At 39.4% G+C, this 20,437-nt stretch overlaps 1 protein-coding gene across 1 annotated transcript; it reads left to right on the top strand.

Annotated features, from left to right (window-relative positions):
- The first annotated feature begins 202 nt into the window (after window positions 1-202).
- On the top strand, window positions 203-17,103 carry SLC40A1 (solute carrier family 40 member 1). Its single transcript, XM_074872685.1, has 8 exons — window positions 203-448; window positions 699-766; window positions 5,234-5,393; window positions 6,216-6,331; window positions 6,662-6,788; window positions 9,974-10,216; window positions 12,047-12,712; window positions 13,838-17,103. Exons 1-8 carry the CDS (start codon window positions 406-408, stop codon window positions 14,155-14,157), a joined length of 1,743 nt encoding a protein of 580 aa, XP_074728786.1. The 5' UTR covers window positions 203-405; the 3' UTR covers window positions 14,158-17,103.
- Window positions 17,104-20,437: the final 3,334 nt, after the last annotated feature.

Below are 20,437 nucleotides of genomic sequence, written 5' to 3'. Positions count from 1 at the left end.
GACCCGCGCCTGCCGGCAGCCGAGCCCGCCCGGGGCCGCCGCCGTGCCCCGCCGTCCCCGCCGGGCGCTGCGCGGGGCTGGCGCGGCCGCGGGCGGGGCGGTGCCGGGCCGGGGACCGCCCCCGGGGCGGGCCGGGAGGGGGCGGTGTCGGCAGCCGCCTACAAAGGGCGGTGCGGGGGGAAGCGCCTGGCCCGCAGCCGCCGCGCTCCGGCCCCGAGCAGCAGCCGGGCAGCGCTCGGCCCTTCTCCGCGGCGGAGCGACCGCGTCGCCCGCGGCGCATAAGGCCAAGGCTTTCCGACTTCAGCTACAGTGCTGGCTAAGTCGGGGAAGGCAACACGGAGAGAAGCCGCGCGTCCCCCCGCCTCCTCCCGGCACCGGGCTCTGGCAGCGGCGGAGCGGGCCGGCATGGCGCGGGGCGCGGAGCTAGCGGCCGAGCGGCGGCCCTGCGGTCAGTGCGCGGCGGCGGCGGCCCCTCTCGGTTGCCGGGTGCGGGAGGGCAGGCGGGCGGGCGGGGGGCGAGAGGCCTCGCCGGGGCTGCGGAGCGCGCGGGGGGCTCCGCCGCCCCCAAACGCGGCGTGTCCCGCCGGCGGCTTCGCTCTGGGAGCGGCGGCGGGCTTCTCCGCGGCGACGCCCGCTGCTGCCGGCAGGCGTGGAGGTGCCCCAATCTTCTCAACGTTTGTTCCTTGTTTCTTATTTAGGATCTGTGGTTGCCTATTTTACGTCTGCAAAGTTTCTTCTTTATCTTGGGCATGCACTGTCCACTTGGGTAAGTAAGCTGTTGGCCTGGTAGAAGTGCGATTTTGTTCATCTACCTGTCATTTACCTGAACGTTACTGGTACTTCCCAAAAAATCTTCACAAAATAGAACACCACCACAAAGACGGAGGTCTCGTTACAACACCTTGTCGTTAAAAGCCTCTGTAATCTTTACGTGATACACCGCAGTTAGATTCAGTTTTCATTAGTACAGAGCAGTTCAGTACGTGGTTTCCTGAGGGCCTACTCCTCTACCTTTTTATGCTTTTAAGTAACTACAGAACCAGTGACTCCTTATGGTAGAAGCTCTGAGTGAAAGAATAAAGCGTAGTCCTTAGCAGAATGAAAGACAGTCCATTGCAATGGGTGTTTGAAGGACTTGTGTCCTTACTAATGGGAAATATTCCGTGTTTACAATGGACCCATTGCTGCCACTCATTAGCAAACCTGTTGAGAGTGTCAGGAGATGTCTGCTTCTGCCAAAAGGCTTGCCTTCTGAAATGTTTACTTTCTGTACTAAAGCAACTTACTGTACCAGTTTTTACTTGCTTGAGGGATACTAAAAAATCTTAAATATGCACTAAAAATAGATAGTTGAGTTTTATTCTGTAGAATAAAACTAAGAATATATGTATCTTATACTACAATCTTTAGTCTCCATTCAATAACTTGAATCAAAAAGAAGTGTAAAGTTTCCTCCCCAGTTTTCCCTGTTTTGTCTTTAGTCCTGGATTTGGGCTGGTTTAATGTGTTTTGTATAGCATTGAACAAGTGGTGGGTATACAGTTACAACATCGCGTGCCTAACTCTGGCAGCTCCTCGCTTTCACTAACCTGAAAGGTCATATTGATGTTTCTCTTGATGGAAGAAGGCTTGAAGTGGTGTCAGATGCTTGTTTAAGCAGGTGCAATATTTTAGCAATTATTAGTATCCTTAAAGGAGCTGAGGGGTGATGTTTCTGTTTGGTTCGCTGCTTCTCAGAGGCCAGGGTTGTAACCTGCAGCAGTTTTTGTCAGTAATGCCCACAAAGTGCCAGACTGGCAATTTGGCCAACCCTGCTTACTCCTTTCTGAAGAGTGCTTCGGAGCTCGGCAGTGGGACTGCTCGCAGAGCAGATGAGTAAAGGTGACAAAGCAGGGTTTGAAAACACTGTTGCAGATCATAACAAACATTAGACTGCAAGATGTCTATTCAGCTGTTTAGCAATATTAATAGTATACTCCTTGTTCCAGTGTGTTTTCTTTTGTGCTGAAAATCTTGACTGAAAAAAACCAACCAAACCTGCTGAAGCAACATAAAATACAGCTTATTCTGACACAACTGGGTGCAGGACTACACCTTTTGTATCTCCTAAGCTTTAGCGTTCCAGTAGTCTGAGTGTTTTTGCTAACAGGAACAATAAACAAGCACCTTAATCTTCAGAACTCAAAGTAATAGATCATCTTTGTTCTGAAATGGCTGTGTCCACAATACGAAACCTGATGGAAATGTGGTTTAGGTGTAATTGAGAGAGCTAATTTGGTTTCTGTGTTACTAAGTCCTTCCCAAATACAGAGAGAAGCTGTAAATGATTAAATGTGTCACATCTCCACAAATGTTCAGATTTGAACAAAGTCTAGACTGTGTCTTAGGCACTTGTTCGGTAAAGCATTCAAATGTGTGTTTGGCCTCAGTGATCTTAACAGGCTGGGTGGCACTGTTGATCTGGAGTCTCAGGCCTTAAGCTGTTGCCTTTACGCTTTTAATTCATTGCTGTCTGTCATTCGCTGGTAAAGAGGAACAGATTGAAATTGGGTTCACCTTGTTGGTGCCAGGCCTAATGCTTGCCAGGAGGTCAGTTGCAACTTCCCAGCCTTACCCGTGCCACTCAGACCTCAGGAGGCCTGTCAGTAGGTTGTAGCCTGGCTACTGCTGAACTTGTTGGCTTCAGTTCTGAGATGGGATTGTATACATTCAGTCTGAGGTGATTATAAGGATTATTGTAATGATGAAAGAGCAAGAACCGCATTTAAAAGGATGGTGAGGCTAAACAGCTGTAGTTATTTACTTAAGAGTTGAAATATCCCTATTTGGAGACATTTTAAAGTGGGATTAAGTATATGTGATCAAGGCTTTGTTCATTTCTGAAGGCAATATTTACTGTTTGAATTTAAGTAGATCTTAGCTTGAGATTACATACCTGCTTCAAACATCTAATTCACTAATATTGTTCTTCTGTGACACTAATTTATCTTTGCTTGCTCTTTATGGTTTTTAATTCTTGAAAGAACTTTATGCTTCCATGTTGGAACAGCTTTAGTTACGCCAAAAACTATCTGTGTGGATTGGCCTGATCAAAGTACTTTGGGTAAATGTGTTGGGTGAAGTTGAACAGAGTTCACGGGCTCCCCAAATGAAGTATATAGCAAAATCATGATCTCGCTGGAGTCAATCTTCCTGTGAGTGTCAAGTGAGATGAGGTTTTTCACTCTGACAGCAGTGGCTGGCACTGTCTTTCACATTCTTAAATTATTTTTAAATGCCTTTTTCATCTTGTCAGAATTCAGTAACATCTCTGCATAAAGGAAAAAACCCCACAAACTTCTGTTACAAAATTTGAATGTGAAAGTACTCCTTTGGCTTATTTTTCTAGCTTAATAAACAGTTACCCAGGCCAATCAGAATTTAGTTAATCCATCTGCATGTATTTTAAGTGAAATTCAGTAACGAGGTACCTCAGGTCATTTGAAGTTTAAGTGAATGCTAGACTTGGGAAACTATATCCCTGCATTTTCATTGCTGGAGTACTTTCTGTGTACTTCTACTAACCGTGGAATAAAAGTGGAACATATTTTACAGAAGATTTTAGGTGTCTCTGGAGAGTGAAAATCAGCTCATTATATATGAGAGGGCTCATCTAAGCTGATCATGCTTATATTTGCATTTTTTCATTGGTTTTAGTTAGAAAACATACAAAATACCCAGAGCTTTTCCTTGAACAAGTGAAATTTTTCTACCCACACGACTGGGATGTAATTTTTTTCTGCCTATAGTTAAGGAAACAAATATGAATGCTTACACATGACAATGTTTGAAGAAACCTCCTTCCGAGAACTTCAGTAACATCAAAAGGCAAATTCTTTCTGTATGTCTATACTACACTGAAGACTTTAATCAAACTTTGCAATTATTTTGACCCTCCAAATAGCATGTTTTTTATGTATCTCTTGATTGCTGTGTTATGTGGTATGTTAGACTTGGCAGACTCTGCTTTTTAAAAATGCTTTTACGTTACACCTCCCCCAGCCCTTTAGAATATTTGAGGTCCTTAGAAATTTGTACTATTCACTGTATCACATAGCAGTTGCTTATTTAAGATAAGGCAGGACAAGAAAACAGTTTCATGTTTGATTTATGAAAGACTAACATTAGGGACTCTTGTTAAACAAACTATGTGCCCTAGAATAGTGTGGATGACTTCTATTCACCTGTTTTGTTATTGATTTCATAAAGCATTTTCTGTAGTGCATTTCTTGCAATATGTTTAAAAATAGTGAGATGTGACTCCCCTCATATGACAACATAAAAACCTCGATGTATTCATTAGCAAGCCACAGGTCTGTGTGGTAGCAAACTGAAAAATGTTTTGAGTATTATGAAAATTATTTCATTTGGACATGTTTAGTGTTTTGGACTTCATTTTTTTTAACATGTAGTAATTGGTATCAGAACATGAAAATGTGTTCTAAGCACTAGGTTAAACTAGCAATAGACTAAATAGACTGAACTAGCAATGAGCTTGCCATAGATTAAACGAGCTCTGATAGTCTACTTCTTAGTAATATGCCAATGCCGAACAATATTGAAAAGAACTTAAGTCCGTTGACTTCAGAAACTTCAGTTAACATTTAGAATACCAGCTTCCTTGATTTACCCCTGTCTATCTTGAACAGTATTATGGCTTGCTCTGGCCTGACTGGCTCTTGTGTTTTAAAGCAGCATTTAAGCTTTGATCATCTAAGAGCAAACTGCTGTCTTAAAGTTATTTAAATAGTATCAGTAATCAATAAATCTGTTGTTAATATTCAGTCTGTGCTGGAGAATCTGTGTAAGCTTTCTGAGGTTTGTTGGATGTGGCTGGTAACAGACTTTGTCCTGTAATATTACAATAGAAAATATTTGGGATTTTTGATGTGGTATTAAAAGCTGTAATGATGCAGTTAAGACAGATGATCTTAGCGATACTGGGTCAAAACCAGTGATGATAGGATGTAGTCATCAAAACAAAATTCCCCAAAATTAAAGAAAGCTCCACACAGCAAAAAACCCCCAGAACCTAAAAAGCCAAACAAAAACAACCCCCACACCCCACCCATGCATGTGTAACAAACCTTTATTTTAAATAGACTTTTGTCAGGGCATTAGTAAAATAGTCAACTTGTGTGCTTACAAAGTGCAAATAGTAATGTTTTCTATGTACTCTCTGTTAATCTTAAAGGGAGATCGTATGTGGCATTTTGCTGTGTCTGTATTCCTGGTTGAACTTTATGGAAACAGCTTACTCCTGACTGCAGTCTATGGACTGGTTGTGGCGGGATCAGTTCTTCTCCTGGGAGCCATTATTGGAGACTGGGTGGACAAGAACTCCAGGCTCAAAGGTTAGATGCCTAGAGCAGGTTCTTTACTTAAGGATTGATCAAATTAATGTAAAAAAACCTGATAGATTTAACTCCTCAAGTCAAATATGAGAACAGGGCTTGCTCAGTTCTTTTTTTTTTTAAGAAGGGTAGTGTTTCAGCATGGTAATGATTATCTGAAGATAGTATCAAAGACAGGAGAAAAAGTTTTACATCATGGTATGTCCACTACTAAGGCTAAACCTGTACAATACGTAGAGATGCACAGAAATGCAAAAGGTAAAATGCATGTAACTTTAAGGACTACAAACCAATTTCTTTACAGTCTAATACTAACATACATTCATGTTATTTGTTGTCTTCTATCTGGATACAAACATCTACGCCTTAAATGTAAATGTGCACTGCATTATATAAATTTTAATAGGTATGCTCTAGCCTGTTTTATAAATAACATGCCATCAGTTTCTTTCCAAGAGTTTGCAAAATAGCATCACTTCCATGGTATGCTGAAGATGAATTTTAAAGACTCAAGTCTTGTTTTTACCCTTTCAAAAATAGTGTAATTTAAACAGGTTCAGTTTGGGTTTTGATTGAGGAAAGACCTGCTTGGACTGTAAATTGTTAAGAGCTATGAAATTACATCAGACATTAATTTGTTTCTCTAAGACAATGGGAGATTCAAAATCTATTATGAAGTATAGTTCTACCATTTACATTTGGGGGGGGAGAATAGGAAAATAAAAATTTAAAGAATCTGTGAATGTTCCTTAATTCTATCCTGCTTATAGTTAGCTTATTGTTATGTTCATAACTGTTGCTCTCTGTTTTGATTTAAAACAGTGGCCCAGACATCCTTGGTTGTACAGAATGCATCTGTCATCCTGTGTGGTATTATCCTGATGATGATCTTCTTGTTTAAGACACAACTTTTGACCTTATACCATGGATGGCTTCTTGTGAGTGCTTGAACTTGTTAATAAGGAATTAACTTACAAAAACTTTAGGGAGTATGGGAGACAGATGAATTTTTATTTTTCTCTCTAGTCTGTTTAGACATTCCTGGGAGCTAAAAGTGGCAAATGAAACTTTGAGCTATTTGGGTAAACAGAGGTGATTGTTTTCTGTCAGGAACTGTAAAACAGATTTGGTTCTCTTTTGTCCAAAGAATAACACTAAAGTGTATGGATTCAAATGTAAAATGTCTTTTCTGGTTGTACAGGGTAGGAGTGGTGATCTCCCTTCATCGATTTTTCTCATGTTGTAACTCTTTCCCCCTATCTCTCTAGACAATGTGCTATATCCTGGTTATCACAATAGCAAATATTGCCAATTTGGCCAGCACTGCCACAGCGATCACAATTCAGAGGGACTGGATTGTTGTGGTTGCAGGGGAAGACAGAAGCAAACTGGCAGGTGAAATATGTTGCCTTTTTAATACCTTAAATGTCTTACTTTTCAAGCTTGATTTTTAGACTGGTGTTTCACAGAGGTCAGCACATCTTTGAGTTCCAGATATTATGAGAAAACAGCAGGTGAAAAGGGCAGCCTTTATGTTCCTCTTCCCTGCTCTGGACCACACTTACTGAGATTAGAAATTACAGTTCAGTGAGGCATCCCTAAACTTGTTTTGTCCTACTTCAGCTTTGTCAGGAAAACTTTATTCTTGATGAATAAATAAACATACACCACATTCCTACATCAAATAACCAGTGTTTAATAGGAAAGTTATTTAACTTCCAGGCACTTAAAGCCAAGTGTTGCAATACTTTATTTTTAGGTCCCTGGCATGAAACAGAAGACTGTTGCGTAACTGGGCTCCTCACATAGGGATCAAAGAGGAGGTACATGAGAATGAAGTCCAGAAGAGTAAAGTAGGTGGATCAGGAAACTGCCAGTAGGAACTGCTGTGCATGCAGATATATTTGAAATCTTGCACTTCTCTGGCATTAGATGTCTAACTCAGAGCTGTGAACACTTTTCTTCAGTTGGAACTGAAAGCTCTCTATTCCTTTGACATCTGATACATTTGGTATTAGATTACAGACTTAATCTTCTTTCTTTGCCTAGTAAATATTTTTTCTTTCTTTTTCCCCTTCCTTGCACAGTGGCTTGACATTATTAAGAGAGAATGAGTTCCTGTTCAATTCTACCGACTCTTGGTAGTCATGACACTACTTGAATGTGAGAGATTGTTTGGGATCCTCCCCAAGGATACATTGAACTTGACTCCCCTTTCCTGTGGGTAGTCCTAGCCACAAGGCCATTCACATCAAGGGATGTGTGATTGATCTTTGACTGCGCTGCTGCTCTGATTGTGACAGTGTAGGAAGCAGCATTTTTTGTGATGAACTTGGGCAGGCTGTGTGGGCTCTGAATCAACCCTGTAAGGGGACTTCAGCCCTCTGAGATAGAGGAACTGATACTGAAGTGCAAACAAGGCACAGAGCAGCTTAACTTTGCCAAGACATTTATAGCTCACTAAAGTAACTCTGGGACTAATTTTTTAAGTCTGAGACTTGTGGAATTTAGATATCTTCAGGCCTAGACCAGTTTCTGGACTGTGATTTTTGTATGAAGCTGCCTAAATTGCCCATAAGGTTCAGTCTACATGCCAGAGTCCTCCTTAGGGATTTGAATCCTATATTGCAGATTTATTCTTTATCTCCATGGAGGAATCTTTATTTTCCCATCTCATCCAGGAGAGGCTAATTCTTAATTAGACGTATTAAGTGTCTTGCTTTCATTTCCCAGTATACAAATTGTCCACCATAGTCTTATTTTGACCTTGCAGTGCCTTTCTAGGTCACACCTTTTGTAGAGCAGCAGTATGGTTAACTTTCTTTATGTGTATGAATCACAAGCAGAAAAATACCATCTATGTGTAAAAGCCTTAAAGATCTGATGGTTCTCATTAACCTTTCTTCTTGTGTTGGATCTTATTCAGCAAATCATCTCTGCAGTCCCTGTACTGCTTACTACACATGAGATAAGGTCCAGACCACACCTGCAGAGAACTGCTGCGTGGTAGGCAGTCCTGCCTCTGTACTGCTTCATGATCTCAGACAGAATTGTGTGACCATTTATATTCTGTACTGAAAAATCAGGCAAGAGGTTACTCTAAGTTCTCATGCAACTGAATTTAAAACCAAAAGACCCTATTGAACTAAGCACCTCAGTTCAGCAGATCTATCTAGAGGATCTCTTCCAGGCTGAATAGGGTTGTTAATGTGTTTAATCATAATATAACTTGGCGACTGTTGAAATTCCTTAATAGGAAATACCATTGCAACAAATACTATTGTCCATCTCTGCACAGTTACCTTTCCTCAAAGATGACCCTTAGTTGAATAAGGTAGTGGAATAGGGAAATAAATTGCCTTGGCTTCCCCTTCTTCATTGTCCTTGGTTAATTTTTCTATTCACTCTTACTTTGTACTTTTCCTGGGTGGAAATATTGGCCTTCCTCAAACAAAAACAAAGCTTAGTTCTTGGCATTTCTAATGCCAAATATTATGCAAGTATCTAACTTATCTTAGTTAACCATCAGTCAAATAGTTAACATTGTATTGACTTAAAATTCTAAATAGAATAACCTAAACATTTTTTTGAATGGCAAGGAGTAATTTGCTACAGATGCAGAAAAGCAGCTTCATAATGGTATACAATTTTACTTGCCCTTCAAAAGCCCTAACTTCCTAATGGGAGTCTAAAACAGGTTTGAGATGTACTTCAAAGCAGCCTGAAGCCCTAATGGCAAAACTATTGAGCATCTAGCAACTTTTAGGGGTGGAACAATGGCACCATTAATTGGAAAATTACAGGAGCCCAGGGGGTGCAATGATACTAAAGACTGGGGAGGGTGAAGCATTCTCTACCCGCAAATGGAAGATGCATTTGTGCTAAGAATAGGCTGCTTGTTTTGACCGTAAACATCAAAGTGTGGAACAGAAAGGAGTGAGGACTTTGCTCAGTAAGTTCTGAGAATACCTCCAACCGCCATGAACCAATGTGACTCGATAAGGAAATTTAAACTCATTTCAAAGGTCTGGTGCTATCATGGTGGGTACTGTGGTCACCAGTTATTAGAAGTAAATGGAGGAGATTAGGAAAGATGTGGTCCATTATTGAGAGATAGTAGTTGCTAAAATTATCTTTACAGGAAAGAATTCTACCATATGAGATTCCTATAAATGTCTGGAGTTGCACATGCTAGGTTTGAATGTTGCAGAGATAGACTTGGGAGTCCATAATGTCACTAGGATGTAAGGATAATCTGATCTCATGACTAACAGTTTTACCTGCAGGAGTACACTTCCACTGTAAACCCACATGCTAAACCTGGAAGACCTCATGCAGGCAAAACTAGCAGGAGTAGGCATTTGGCTTACAGACACCTTAGTTGGTCGCAGTAAACTTTAACATTGGAACACTCTAAAGGTGCCTCTGGTTAGCAGTCTAACTCCTGCTACAACCACTTAACGGTTGGAGCAAGACTTCTTAGCTTGATGTGTATACATGTGCGATCCTCAATTATGTTAGTGGATATTTCACTGGAAGTGTTCAGCAGTTACTTCATAGCATCAAATAATTTCTGACAGATATGAATGCCACAATAAGAAGAATCGATCAGTTGACCAATATCTTGGCCCCGATGGCAGTTGGTCAGATAATGACATTTGGCTCCCCCATGATTGGCTGTGGATTCATTTCTGGCTGGAACCTGATGTCGATGTGTGTGGAATATCTGCTGCTCTGGAAGGTCTATCAGAAAACCCCTACGCTGGCACTCAAATCTGCAAGAGTTGAAGAATCGGAACTGAAACAGCTGAATGTAAAGAAAGGTACTGAAAGAACAAAAGTAACAGTTGAAATTCACAATATATTCACTGTATCACTTAAACTGGTGTTGACTGTTGTCTTCTACAGATGCTGCTTTGAGGCCACATAGCTTTCTACTCATAGCTTGAAGGTTTCAGGTTTTGGATATAGATACCAGGAACTCTAAGTAACAATACTTTGTGTAGCTATTTGATGAATCCCATAATATGCAGCCGAAGAATGAACTCTCTCCTCTTAATTAATCCTAGAGTAAGTCTGCTGGGTTATTTAGAGCTGATTGTGAGGAATGCTCCTATCCATCTATAGCTAAGAAGCTGGACAAAGCCTGTCACTCTGTAGTGTCTACAGGCGAAATAGCCCATGTAGGACTTTCTTGCTAACTCATCTCTAATTATGCATAGTGGTAACAGACTTTTCAGGGGGTAGTAGAATAGGTGGTAATATTTCTAGTCTGGCATGCTTTGAGTTCCACATGCTGCAGGAAATGGGGAGGAAAAAAATATATTTTGACCTTCTACTCTGTTTTCTTGGTCAAGCTGAACAACTGGGATTTGTAGTTTAGATGGCTATGACTATAAGCAGCCTTAAAATTGATATTAACATTTCTTTAGACTTAATATCAGAAATTAAAATTGTTTCAGAAGCAGATTTTTTGTTATGAAGCATTTGAAATGCCAGATACTGGAATACAAAACTTAAGCATTTTTCCTATTTTTAAGGTAGCAGTATGTCAATACTACTGAAAACTTATGCTGTGGGATCCCAAATATAACATGTTGAGGGTGTTTTTAATGAAAGATTATAAAGAATTATTGTTTTTTCTTTAAAAGCTAGCAATCTATTCTTTGCTCAATATATAGTGAGATAGGAGGCTGCTGTTAAGTGTTGGAAGAACTGTATCTTCTTCCTAGCCAGCAGATCCATTGTGGTAATAGCTGGTCCAGTAAGCTGTTGGACAAGGTCGATGGCAGCCTAGGATATGGGAGCAAGATGCAGTGTAGAACACTCTATAGCTTTTGAAGTGGCTCTTGAATGCTCCCAAAGAATGTCAATATGTAGGAAACATTTCTTAATCTTTGCTATTGCAGTATATTCAGATTTCAGTAGAAGACCTGCATTTTTAGAAGTTGCGGAAATACTTCATGTGTCTTGCTGTATGTTGAGTTTGTTTCAAACTTAACACTGTAAAAACACTGCTCAGGCATCCAAACATTTGTATAATTTCTAGCCACATTACTAATATAGATACTGCTGTGGGTTTTGTGGATTTTTGTTTGCAACCAGTGGAACTGCCTTTCTACTATATTAGAGTGAAAATGGAATTATAGAAAAGCATCGTCTGAGTTTTTTTAAGTCACATTTTGAAAGCTGTTGGCTTTGGTAGGCTTCAGCAGGCATCTTTGCCTTGGTTCTTCTACTGTGACATGATGTATTGACAGATGTTTAAGTATTCCCTGCTTTCTGTGGTTAGTGCATTTAAACGTACAAAGCTATGATAAAATGACAACTAACACTGGCATTCATTAAGCAAATAATTTCTTGATGGAAATGGAGCATTCAGTCACAGTCTATTGAAAAGGAGCAGGCTACGCTTTCTCCTGCTACAGTTTAATGAAATAAGCAGGAGTTTAAATTGATAGAGATAAAGTTTACTTGATCTTACTATACAGGTGGGATTTAAGGACACTTTAAAACATATAAGTAATCAGAGGAAGGTTGGCTGGAGAATTTAACTGATCCACTTCAGCTTGCTAACTGCGAACAATTGTCCTACAGTTTATGTTCTTCACTTTCCAGGCAGGAGCGTGTCTAACAGTTACATTTGTTTACAGAGTGTGACATGAAACCCGCTGAAGGAGTGCAGTTAATTGTTGAGAAAGATGTAACTGGCTTTGAGCCCCAACAGGAGAAGGAAATCAGCTGCGCTGCCCGGATTGCTGAACCTTTCATCACGTTTCGTGATGGATGGGTTGCGTACTACAACCAGCCAGTGTTTCTTGCAGGCATGGGTCTTGCGTTTCTGTATATGACTGTTCTGGGCTTTGATTGTATTACTACAGGCTACGCATACACTCAAGGTTTGAGTGGCTCTGTGCTAAGCCTCCTGATGGGTGCCTCGGCAGTTACTGGAATCATGGGAACAGTAGCTTTCACTTGGCTTCGTCACAAATGTGGCCTGGTTCGCACAGGCCTTATTTCTGGAGTTGCTCAATTGGCTTGTCTGGTCTTATGTGTCATCTCTGTGTTCATGCCTGGAAGTCCTCTGGATTTGACTGTTTCCCCATTTGCTGACCTCAGTGCCAGGCTGTTTGAAAGTGAAGCGTTACCTACTATAGTATCTCCAGAAGATAAGTCTGAAATGGTTTTTGCAACTGGAATGCCCAACTTGTTAAACGGGTCTACTACTCCTGCTAACAGCGACCCAGAGATGAGTCCTGAGCCTGTGCCTTTAATCTCTGTTAGTCTCCTGTTTGCAGGAGTCATTGCTGCTAGAGTTGGTAAGTATTGTGTCTCCATTAAAAACTGATCTATTGACTGCTTTTAATTCTAAAAATTAGTGCCTGTCAACTAAATACAAACTTGAATTTAGAACTGTAGGCTACAGTTCAAGTGTTATATCACATTTCTAAGGCTAATTCATTACACTTTATAAAAATGAAATGATCTTGCAATAGTATTGCCAGTGCAGAGACTGCAGTACTAATTCCTTGCATATCGTATAGCACTAATAGGAGAAAAGGTACCACATTTGGAGATGAATAACTAGTTTTTTGAATGCTCATCTCTAACTTCACAACCAAATACACCCATTTGTTAATAGGAAACAGAGCTAAACAGATATGATATGAAAACCTTCAAATTTAGCAGCTTACTAAATTAATCCATTCATTAAGTAAATTGTCTAATTTAAGCTTGTGACCAGCAAAGGAGTTTAGGACAGAAACTTTGATTTGGATGACAGCTTAATTTTTTGAGGAATTGCTGGGTAGTGTAGAACTTATATCTGTCAACAGAAGAGACAGTCAAATACATAAATGTAATGAACGGTAATTCTCATCTGTAGAATTTTTGTACTCAATTTCTGCAGCTCTTGCTGAATTTTGGAGGAATAAAATACTTGATTCACATGTGTTAAGCTTGTTTGCAAGATAAACATTTAAAATTGAATTATTAATGGACTAAAACAGTATAGAAGCTAGTGTGAGCTGAGACTGTTGTAAATTATAATGTATTCTGCAAATTTTAAAACGTTTGATTTTTTCACAAACATGCAAAATTTGGCAATTGTAGCTAGTACGAATACACTGTAAATATTTCTAAAATGGCTATTTAAATAAGGAACAGATAAGCGTAACATTAACTTGACAGACATGTTGAAGCAAGATGTGACAGGCAAGTTAATGTGTCAAGGTGTATGTATTATTTCAGGAAATATTAGTAGAGGGAAAGTAAATTGCTCTTGACTGTCAGTGTGAAATCCATTCTAGTTTGACAAGAGGCTAGCTTGTCCTGTGCATTTTTGGCAGAAGTGAGTGTGTGGAAGTATGAATTGAATTGTGCCACCAATGGAAGTTTACCATGAGAAGCCCAGTTGTATGGATAACTGTTTTTTCTCTCCATAGGCCTTTGGTCCTTTGATTTGACTGTCACACAGTTGCTCCAAGAAAACGTGGTAGAATCTGAAAGAGGCATCATAAATGGTGTCCAAAACTCCATGAATTATCTTCTTGATTTGCTGCACTTCATCATGGTCATCTTGGCCCCAAACCCTGAAGCTTTTGGCTTATTGGTGCTTATTTCTGTGTCTTTTGTTGCAATGGGCCACATAATGTACTTCAGATTTGCTCAGAAAAACTTGGGAAAACAACTTTTTGTTTGTTGCACTCCTGATCCCAAAGCAGTCTCTGACAGTTCACCACCTGGTAATACATCTACTGTCTGAAAGGATCCGCTTCTCTTACTAACATGCTACAGAAATATCATGGTTAAACACATATACTGTCTTTTGTAACCCTGTCTAAGGTGTTTCTCTAGAGTTGAATGCATAACTTAGCTGTTTGAGGAAGCTGTCCCAAGAGAGCTAAAATTCATTTTACAGTGACCCTGTAAAAATGTTTCATGTTTGACAGAGGACAACCTAGTTGGATCTTGACAGCTGGTGTTTCAAAGGACAAGTCATATATCTAGTATTTGACAGCAAAAATAATGTTGAATTTCTGCTGCAGACCCCCACAGTGATGCTGTTTAGTGGTTATATGTACTCAATTTGTTCATGAATTCTGAACAATCCTTGTGCTCGTTGAATAAAACGAGGGGTTTTTTAGTTGCTTCAGAATAACTTGATATACACTATTTGATTTTTTGTGGGGGTTTTCAGTTTTTCTGTTACCATGAATAGTTTTGCTCCCCTGTCTTCGCAAATTGGTATAAACCTCCTTCTTGAAGTCCTGAAGTGGACTCTTAAGTTCTGATGCTTTCCCAAAATACGTTTTTGGTATTCCATCTGTTTTGGTTTAACTTTATAGAAACACCTTTGTAGATTTTTTTGCATGTTTCCTTACAAATTAGATGAGTGCTAGGTACAAGATACTGTATTACACTTTTGTTGCACTTCATAAAGTAAAACATAGCGTCATTTTAGCAGAAGCTATTGATATAACATTATAAAGCATGGCTTTTTTAATTGCAAATTACAGGTCTGCTCAGGCTTGATGTAGCAGAAAGCGTTAAGGTCAGGAGTACTGGTACAGAAAGGTAAAGTCTAGGGCTAACTAGTTTTTCCTCAGTACAAGCAGCTTTAGTTTATTTTTGAATGCTATTGTTTTCAGAAATCCTATTAAAGCCCTATTGGAAAATTATTAGTATTCCAGGCAAAAGAAGTCAAAAGTGGATTACTTGGATTTATCTGTTTTACAGGTGTGTGAGTTTTGACTTAGTTTGTTCTAAAATACTGTTAAAACAATGAGATGTTGGACTGTGGGACTGTAAAGCAGCTTCAAAGCAATGAAGAATGATATATCCCTCTGATTTGCAAGAAGTTCTTGCATTCTTTTTTTTTTACCCTGCATGTGTACTAACACAATACTTTCATAGTCATTAACCATGTGTGCACTTCTGTGGAAACTACGCACTTTCCTTTCTCAGTAGAGTTGAACCTGGTAGTGTTCTGAGTTTTCCTATGGCATGACAGTATGACTTCTAAACTGAAATCTTTGTAAAATGTTTGCAAAATAAGGACTGTTCAAAAACATACATCAGCAACTTGTGAAAAGTATCCTCTAACTTTTAAGGTTGTTTTATTTTAGGTACTGTCCTTCGCACAGTCATCTATGTTGCCAGACTTCAACCCTGGAATGTAAGTGGGTGAACTCCATTGACATTAAAGGTGTTACACCAGGGCTGAATCTAGGCAATTCATCTTAAAAATTTGTAATAATTACCTTATATATCAAACTAAATAGAATGTAAAAAACATCTAGTGGCTTTTGTCTCAGATACAATATTTTGTAAGAGGAGTGTAAGTGAATGAATGGGAATCCAGTGTACAACCAATGTACTTGTAGCCCTCAGTATTCAATAACTGGATGTAACAATTTTTTTCCTCAAACGGACCAAAACTAATCATTACTTCTATGTTACTGAAAGTCTCTCAGGGATGTTTTCACTAGGTTTGTAAGTGTTTATACTTTGACCAAGCTTTTGGGTTTTGTTTTGATACAATAAAGTAAAATATGTAAATTAGACTAGTTTTAAAATTTGTGACTCAATGCTGAGTGTAACTTTTTAAGGAAAAGGGAATTTTGCCATCAGCAGAATTTAGAAGTCAGAACACAAATAAAACAAGCTTATCTAGATTTGTAGAATAAATATGCCCAAAGGATATACAGTATGTGATAAGTACACTAGTAAATAAAATACCTCTGATTTGCCAAATATGTTTTCTCATGTGTATCTAATCTAAATTGGGACCAGATTTTAATATTGCTGAATATAAATAAAGGTAGACCAGATGTTGGTGAATGCATCTGTACTGCACTTTGAACATCTGAATGCCAATGTATATATTGGACTCACTGGCCATCAGGGTAACAAAGCTGGAAGTGCAGCTTCTTGGGGGCTGTCTATAGCCTAGAGAACCCAGTGTGCCTAAAGCTTACTGCAGTAGCACTAAGCACCAGACATCCCAGAGGGGGTGTATTCCTGAAGTCGAGAGCTCCAAAACCATAACAGACCTGGGATCATACCATGTTCCTGTCTGCTCTTTAAAAAAAAAAAAAAGAAGAAAAAAAAGAAAAAAAAGACCTGGGGAACAACGTAGTCTTTTTTGAGTTGAGTGGCAATTTGTTTCATATAGTTCCACTAGGTAGTGCAGTCTGGATCTCAAGCCAAAAATGTAGTATTGGGAGGGGACTGGACCTTTTGTGTTTTGTATGTATAATGTAGCTAGGATTCACAGCTGGAAGGCAAGACAATCCTAAAAGAAAGAAGAAAGGTGAATGCTAGCTTTAAGAGGAAAGAGGAGGTCTAAACTGGAAATCTTGTATGTGTTGGTCTGAGTCAGATGTCAAAAAAAAAAAGCTGCTTGAGCACAACTCATTTGTGTATGTCTAAGATGTATGCAGACACCTGTACTGATAGTGCTTTGAAGCAATGTGGAGCCTGAAGTCTTACTTAGCAGGATTTTCATTAAGTAAGCATTTTTGGCCTTGTATTTATTTATTTTTTTTAAAATGTGTCCAATTTGGATGAAAACTGCCCTTAAAATGTACGCACTAGAAATCAATCTTAGTAGAATAGCATATTTTATTATACAACCGTATGCTGGACATAGTATTGATTTATGTATTACTATTGTTAAAGCTAATGAATAAATTTGCATAAAATTTGACTTGTTGTGTATTACTCAGTTTGTGGGCATCTCTGTATGCTATATTTAGCGTGGATCCTATAGAAGAAGGTTTTCTGTAGATGAGATGGAAACAGCCATGAAGCACAAACAAATAGCATTGAGGAGCAAGCAAAGGACATGTGTAGTAAAAGCCTTTCAATAACCCTATAGCTCTGTCTTTAGTGAACTGATTTTTATTTACCATCCACAGTGGTAGCTTAAGACATGGCAACTGAAGGTGAAGTTGTGGTCTTAAGCCTCTGCCCAGGACGGGCATTGGTGATACAGCAGTTCTGTGTGTTGGCTTGTTGACCAACAGAAAGCAAATGACTTTATCTTCCCAGTTGTCTTTTTACCATATTGAGTTTGAGATGATGGCCTGTAGCTGCAACCTGTAGGTGAGAACACTAGGCATGTGGTCACAAATAAATGCAATAATTTTAATATTCTGTCTTCAGTCTTTACAAGTTCAACTGAGTATTTTATACAGGACTGATTCTTGTTACATGTATTCAGGATATGCTTGTGTGATGAATTGATCTTTGGAAGGATGTTGTGCTCATTCACTAGGATTTCCCTGAACTGATTCCTCTGAATTAGAGGCTTTCCTAGAAAAATACCTTTATGGGTTGTCCCCAGTTATGTTATTACCATGTTATTCCCTTATAGCAATTAGAATTAGTAATAATTAGTTATTCCCATGTGGGAGTTAGAACGTGGTGAGTTAAAACTGTAGGCTTTGTTGCATGTATCAGACTTGGTAGTGTTAGGGTAAGTGATGTACTTCTTTAATAGGAGCTACCAAAATGACAGTGTTAAAGTCAGATTACCAATTTTCCTTTTTCAGGAATGTTTACCTCCTTCGCTGCTGCTTACAAACTTAGGAAAGTATTAGAATACTGACTTGAAAACATAGTTACACTGCTACACCCCCCCCACCCCCCCCCAGGTACAAAGAGAATTGTGAATAGTATTCTGTAGTATACTTAATGGATAAAGAACACCATATTGCCTGAAAAAGGCCCTTCACAATTTACCATTCAATGGTTTCAGTGTTTTCCCTTACTTAGGTGTTCCCATTTTGGAAAGGTCTTGAGTTTTCTAGGACCCTGTGGAATTCAGTGCTCACCAACCAAAGGTAGAATGATTGAAGATACCTACCACTGTTTACTTGTTTGTTGTGCTACTGTGCTTGCTAGGTAGTTGAGATACCAACCCTGCCTGTGTTAGGCAATGTATATTGCATATTACATATTTTGTTATTTTGCTCTGGAATATTTAATTGCTTTTACTTTCATAAGGGTTTTCTTAAACTGAGCACTGATGATATGAGGATTGAAAATTGAATCATGTTAAAGGAAAAAGGGTGGAGCGAACTGAGTCCCTTCAATTTAAACTATTTTGTTTCTTTAATGAGAAAACTGTCTCTTAGAAATTCCAAAAGAGTAAGTAGGTTCATACTACAATTAAAGGTGTCTTTGCTTCTACAAAGTATATGATGTATATGTCCCAGGTTAGCAGAGCTAGCTTATGTCCTTCATAAGTTGTCTGAGTGTTTCCTTGGTGATCACTGTCGAAGATCACCTCTTTTCATGTCATAGTGTTACAGTCCTTTCCTGCTGGACAGAGGCTTCTTTCATAGCCTCCTACACAACTAGTTTTGCAAAGCATGTATTTCAACTTTTAATCTACAAAGGATCACAATTTGCAGATAAAGCTTCATAAAGAAACCAAACATTCTGTAATAGAAATGAACAGACAATTCCAGACTCCTTTATAATAATTTCTACTCCTTTTTAGTATTAAAAACTAGCAGATATTACCAAATTAATGCCAAATCATAGGCTTGTCAGAACTTTGAAACAATAAAAGATTACAAGCAAACCTGAAGTTATTCAGGGTAAAGAGTGCTGCTGCTGCTAGAGAAGAGTGCAAGTAATAGATTTAGATTTTCTAAATCTAGCGCTGTGGAGGTGATAATGCTTTATCATCTGCCTCAAGATTGACCTATTTTCACATCTTCTAGGAATATTGTGCTGTACTCTGCATTCATATCTCTCTGAAGTACTTAGTACTAGAGAAGCTACTAGTATGTATTAGAGTAATGGTCCTTATTATCTTGCCCTCTGTACTAACACATTCTTTTTCCTGATTGTGGGTGCTGTTAACTGCATCATGTAATCACAGTCGGGTTAAAAGTATTTTATTCCTGTAGTAAGACTATGCCTCTAGCTTTTGCTTTAAGACAGACAGACTATATTTTGCAACTCTGAAGGGCAGAAAAAACTGAACAAGGATGTTTGCTTAAAGGCTTGCAAACTGCATGGACAAAGTGCACGCTGTTCAATAATGCTTTTTCAAATACTTCAGCTTGTCCTTGTGTGGGTCAATATTTCTTTCTAGTTAAACTTTATTGCATTGGGTCACAAGAGAAGCATGCAACCATGTGCCTTCCACTCCTAGGTATAGAATCTGTTTTCACACACGCAGAGTTAAGAGTTCTTAATCCTTTGTAAATGCATAGGTAGTTACTTATGTTTAGAAAATCTGATTCTGACTCTGGCAGATAAGGGAAAGGGAATGTACAGTAGATGCTGCTGTTAGAACTTCAGTAAGTATCTAAGCATAACTCATGAAGACCAGAAAAAAAAACCCAAACAGCAAAACATTCGTTAAAGCTGTGCAGATAGGCTCAGAAAACACACCTGCTTTGTTCATGGTAAGCCATTGTCCACTTCAGTCAGGGGAAGGACAATATACAGGGTATCCACATCCCAGTGACACCATTCCAGAGTCTGAAAATAAGTCCTTCCTTGAGCAGCAGAACTAACGAAGCATGAGTTTCTCTATCTACGTGTCCTTGGTCCCTACGCACCCACAGCTGCAATAACTGTAGCTTCTACCCCTGTCTTGTGTAATCTTAGCTCTTCCACAAGCTTTCCTCGCAGTGCTCCCCTCACCTGTTTTATGAGCAGAGCAAAGCAGAGCATGTGCTCTGCCTGATCCTCAGGAGTGATGCATGCGCAGCGGGCCCGTGGGTGCTCAGGGACTGATCAGCCAGCTGACAGGAGAAACAGCACACACCAGTCTTGTGCTTGTGCCAAAGGCTTTTCCCTTGGAGAAGGGAAATGGTTTCAGGCTTCTCCTCTACCCAGCAGCTGATTCTCATGAAACTGTTAAAGTCAACCTTTTGAGACCTTTCTCTTTCATCATATTTAGATGGAATTAACTAAGTGATTCAAAAGCTGTTTGTCAGGAAGTGATGGAGGTGACAGAGAACAGTGATTGCGTAAATCCTGTGTCCTTAGAAAAATTGGGTAAAAATGTGTTACAC

The sequence above is a fragment of the Strix uralensis genome, chromosome 6, assembly GCF_047716275.1.
Source record: "Strix uralensis isolate ZFMK-TIS-50842 chromosome 6, bStrUra1, whole genome shotgun sequence".
NCBI lineage: Eukaryota > Metazoa > Chordata > Aves > Strigiformes > Strigidae > Strix > Strix uralensis.
The sequence above is the reverse complement of the archived record's forward strand: the minus strand, read 5'-3'. Positions and strand labels throughout refer to the sequence as shown.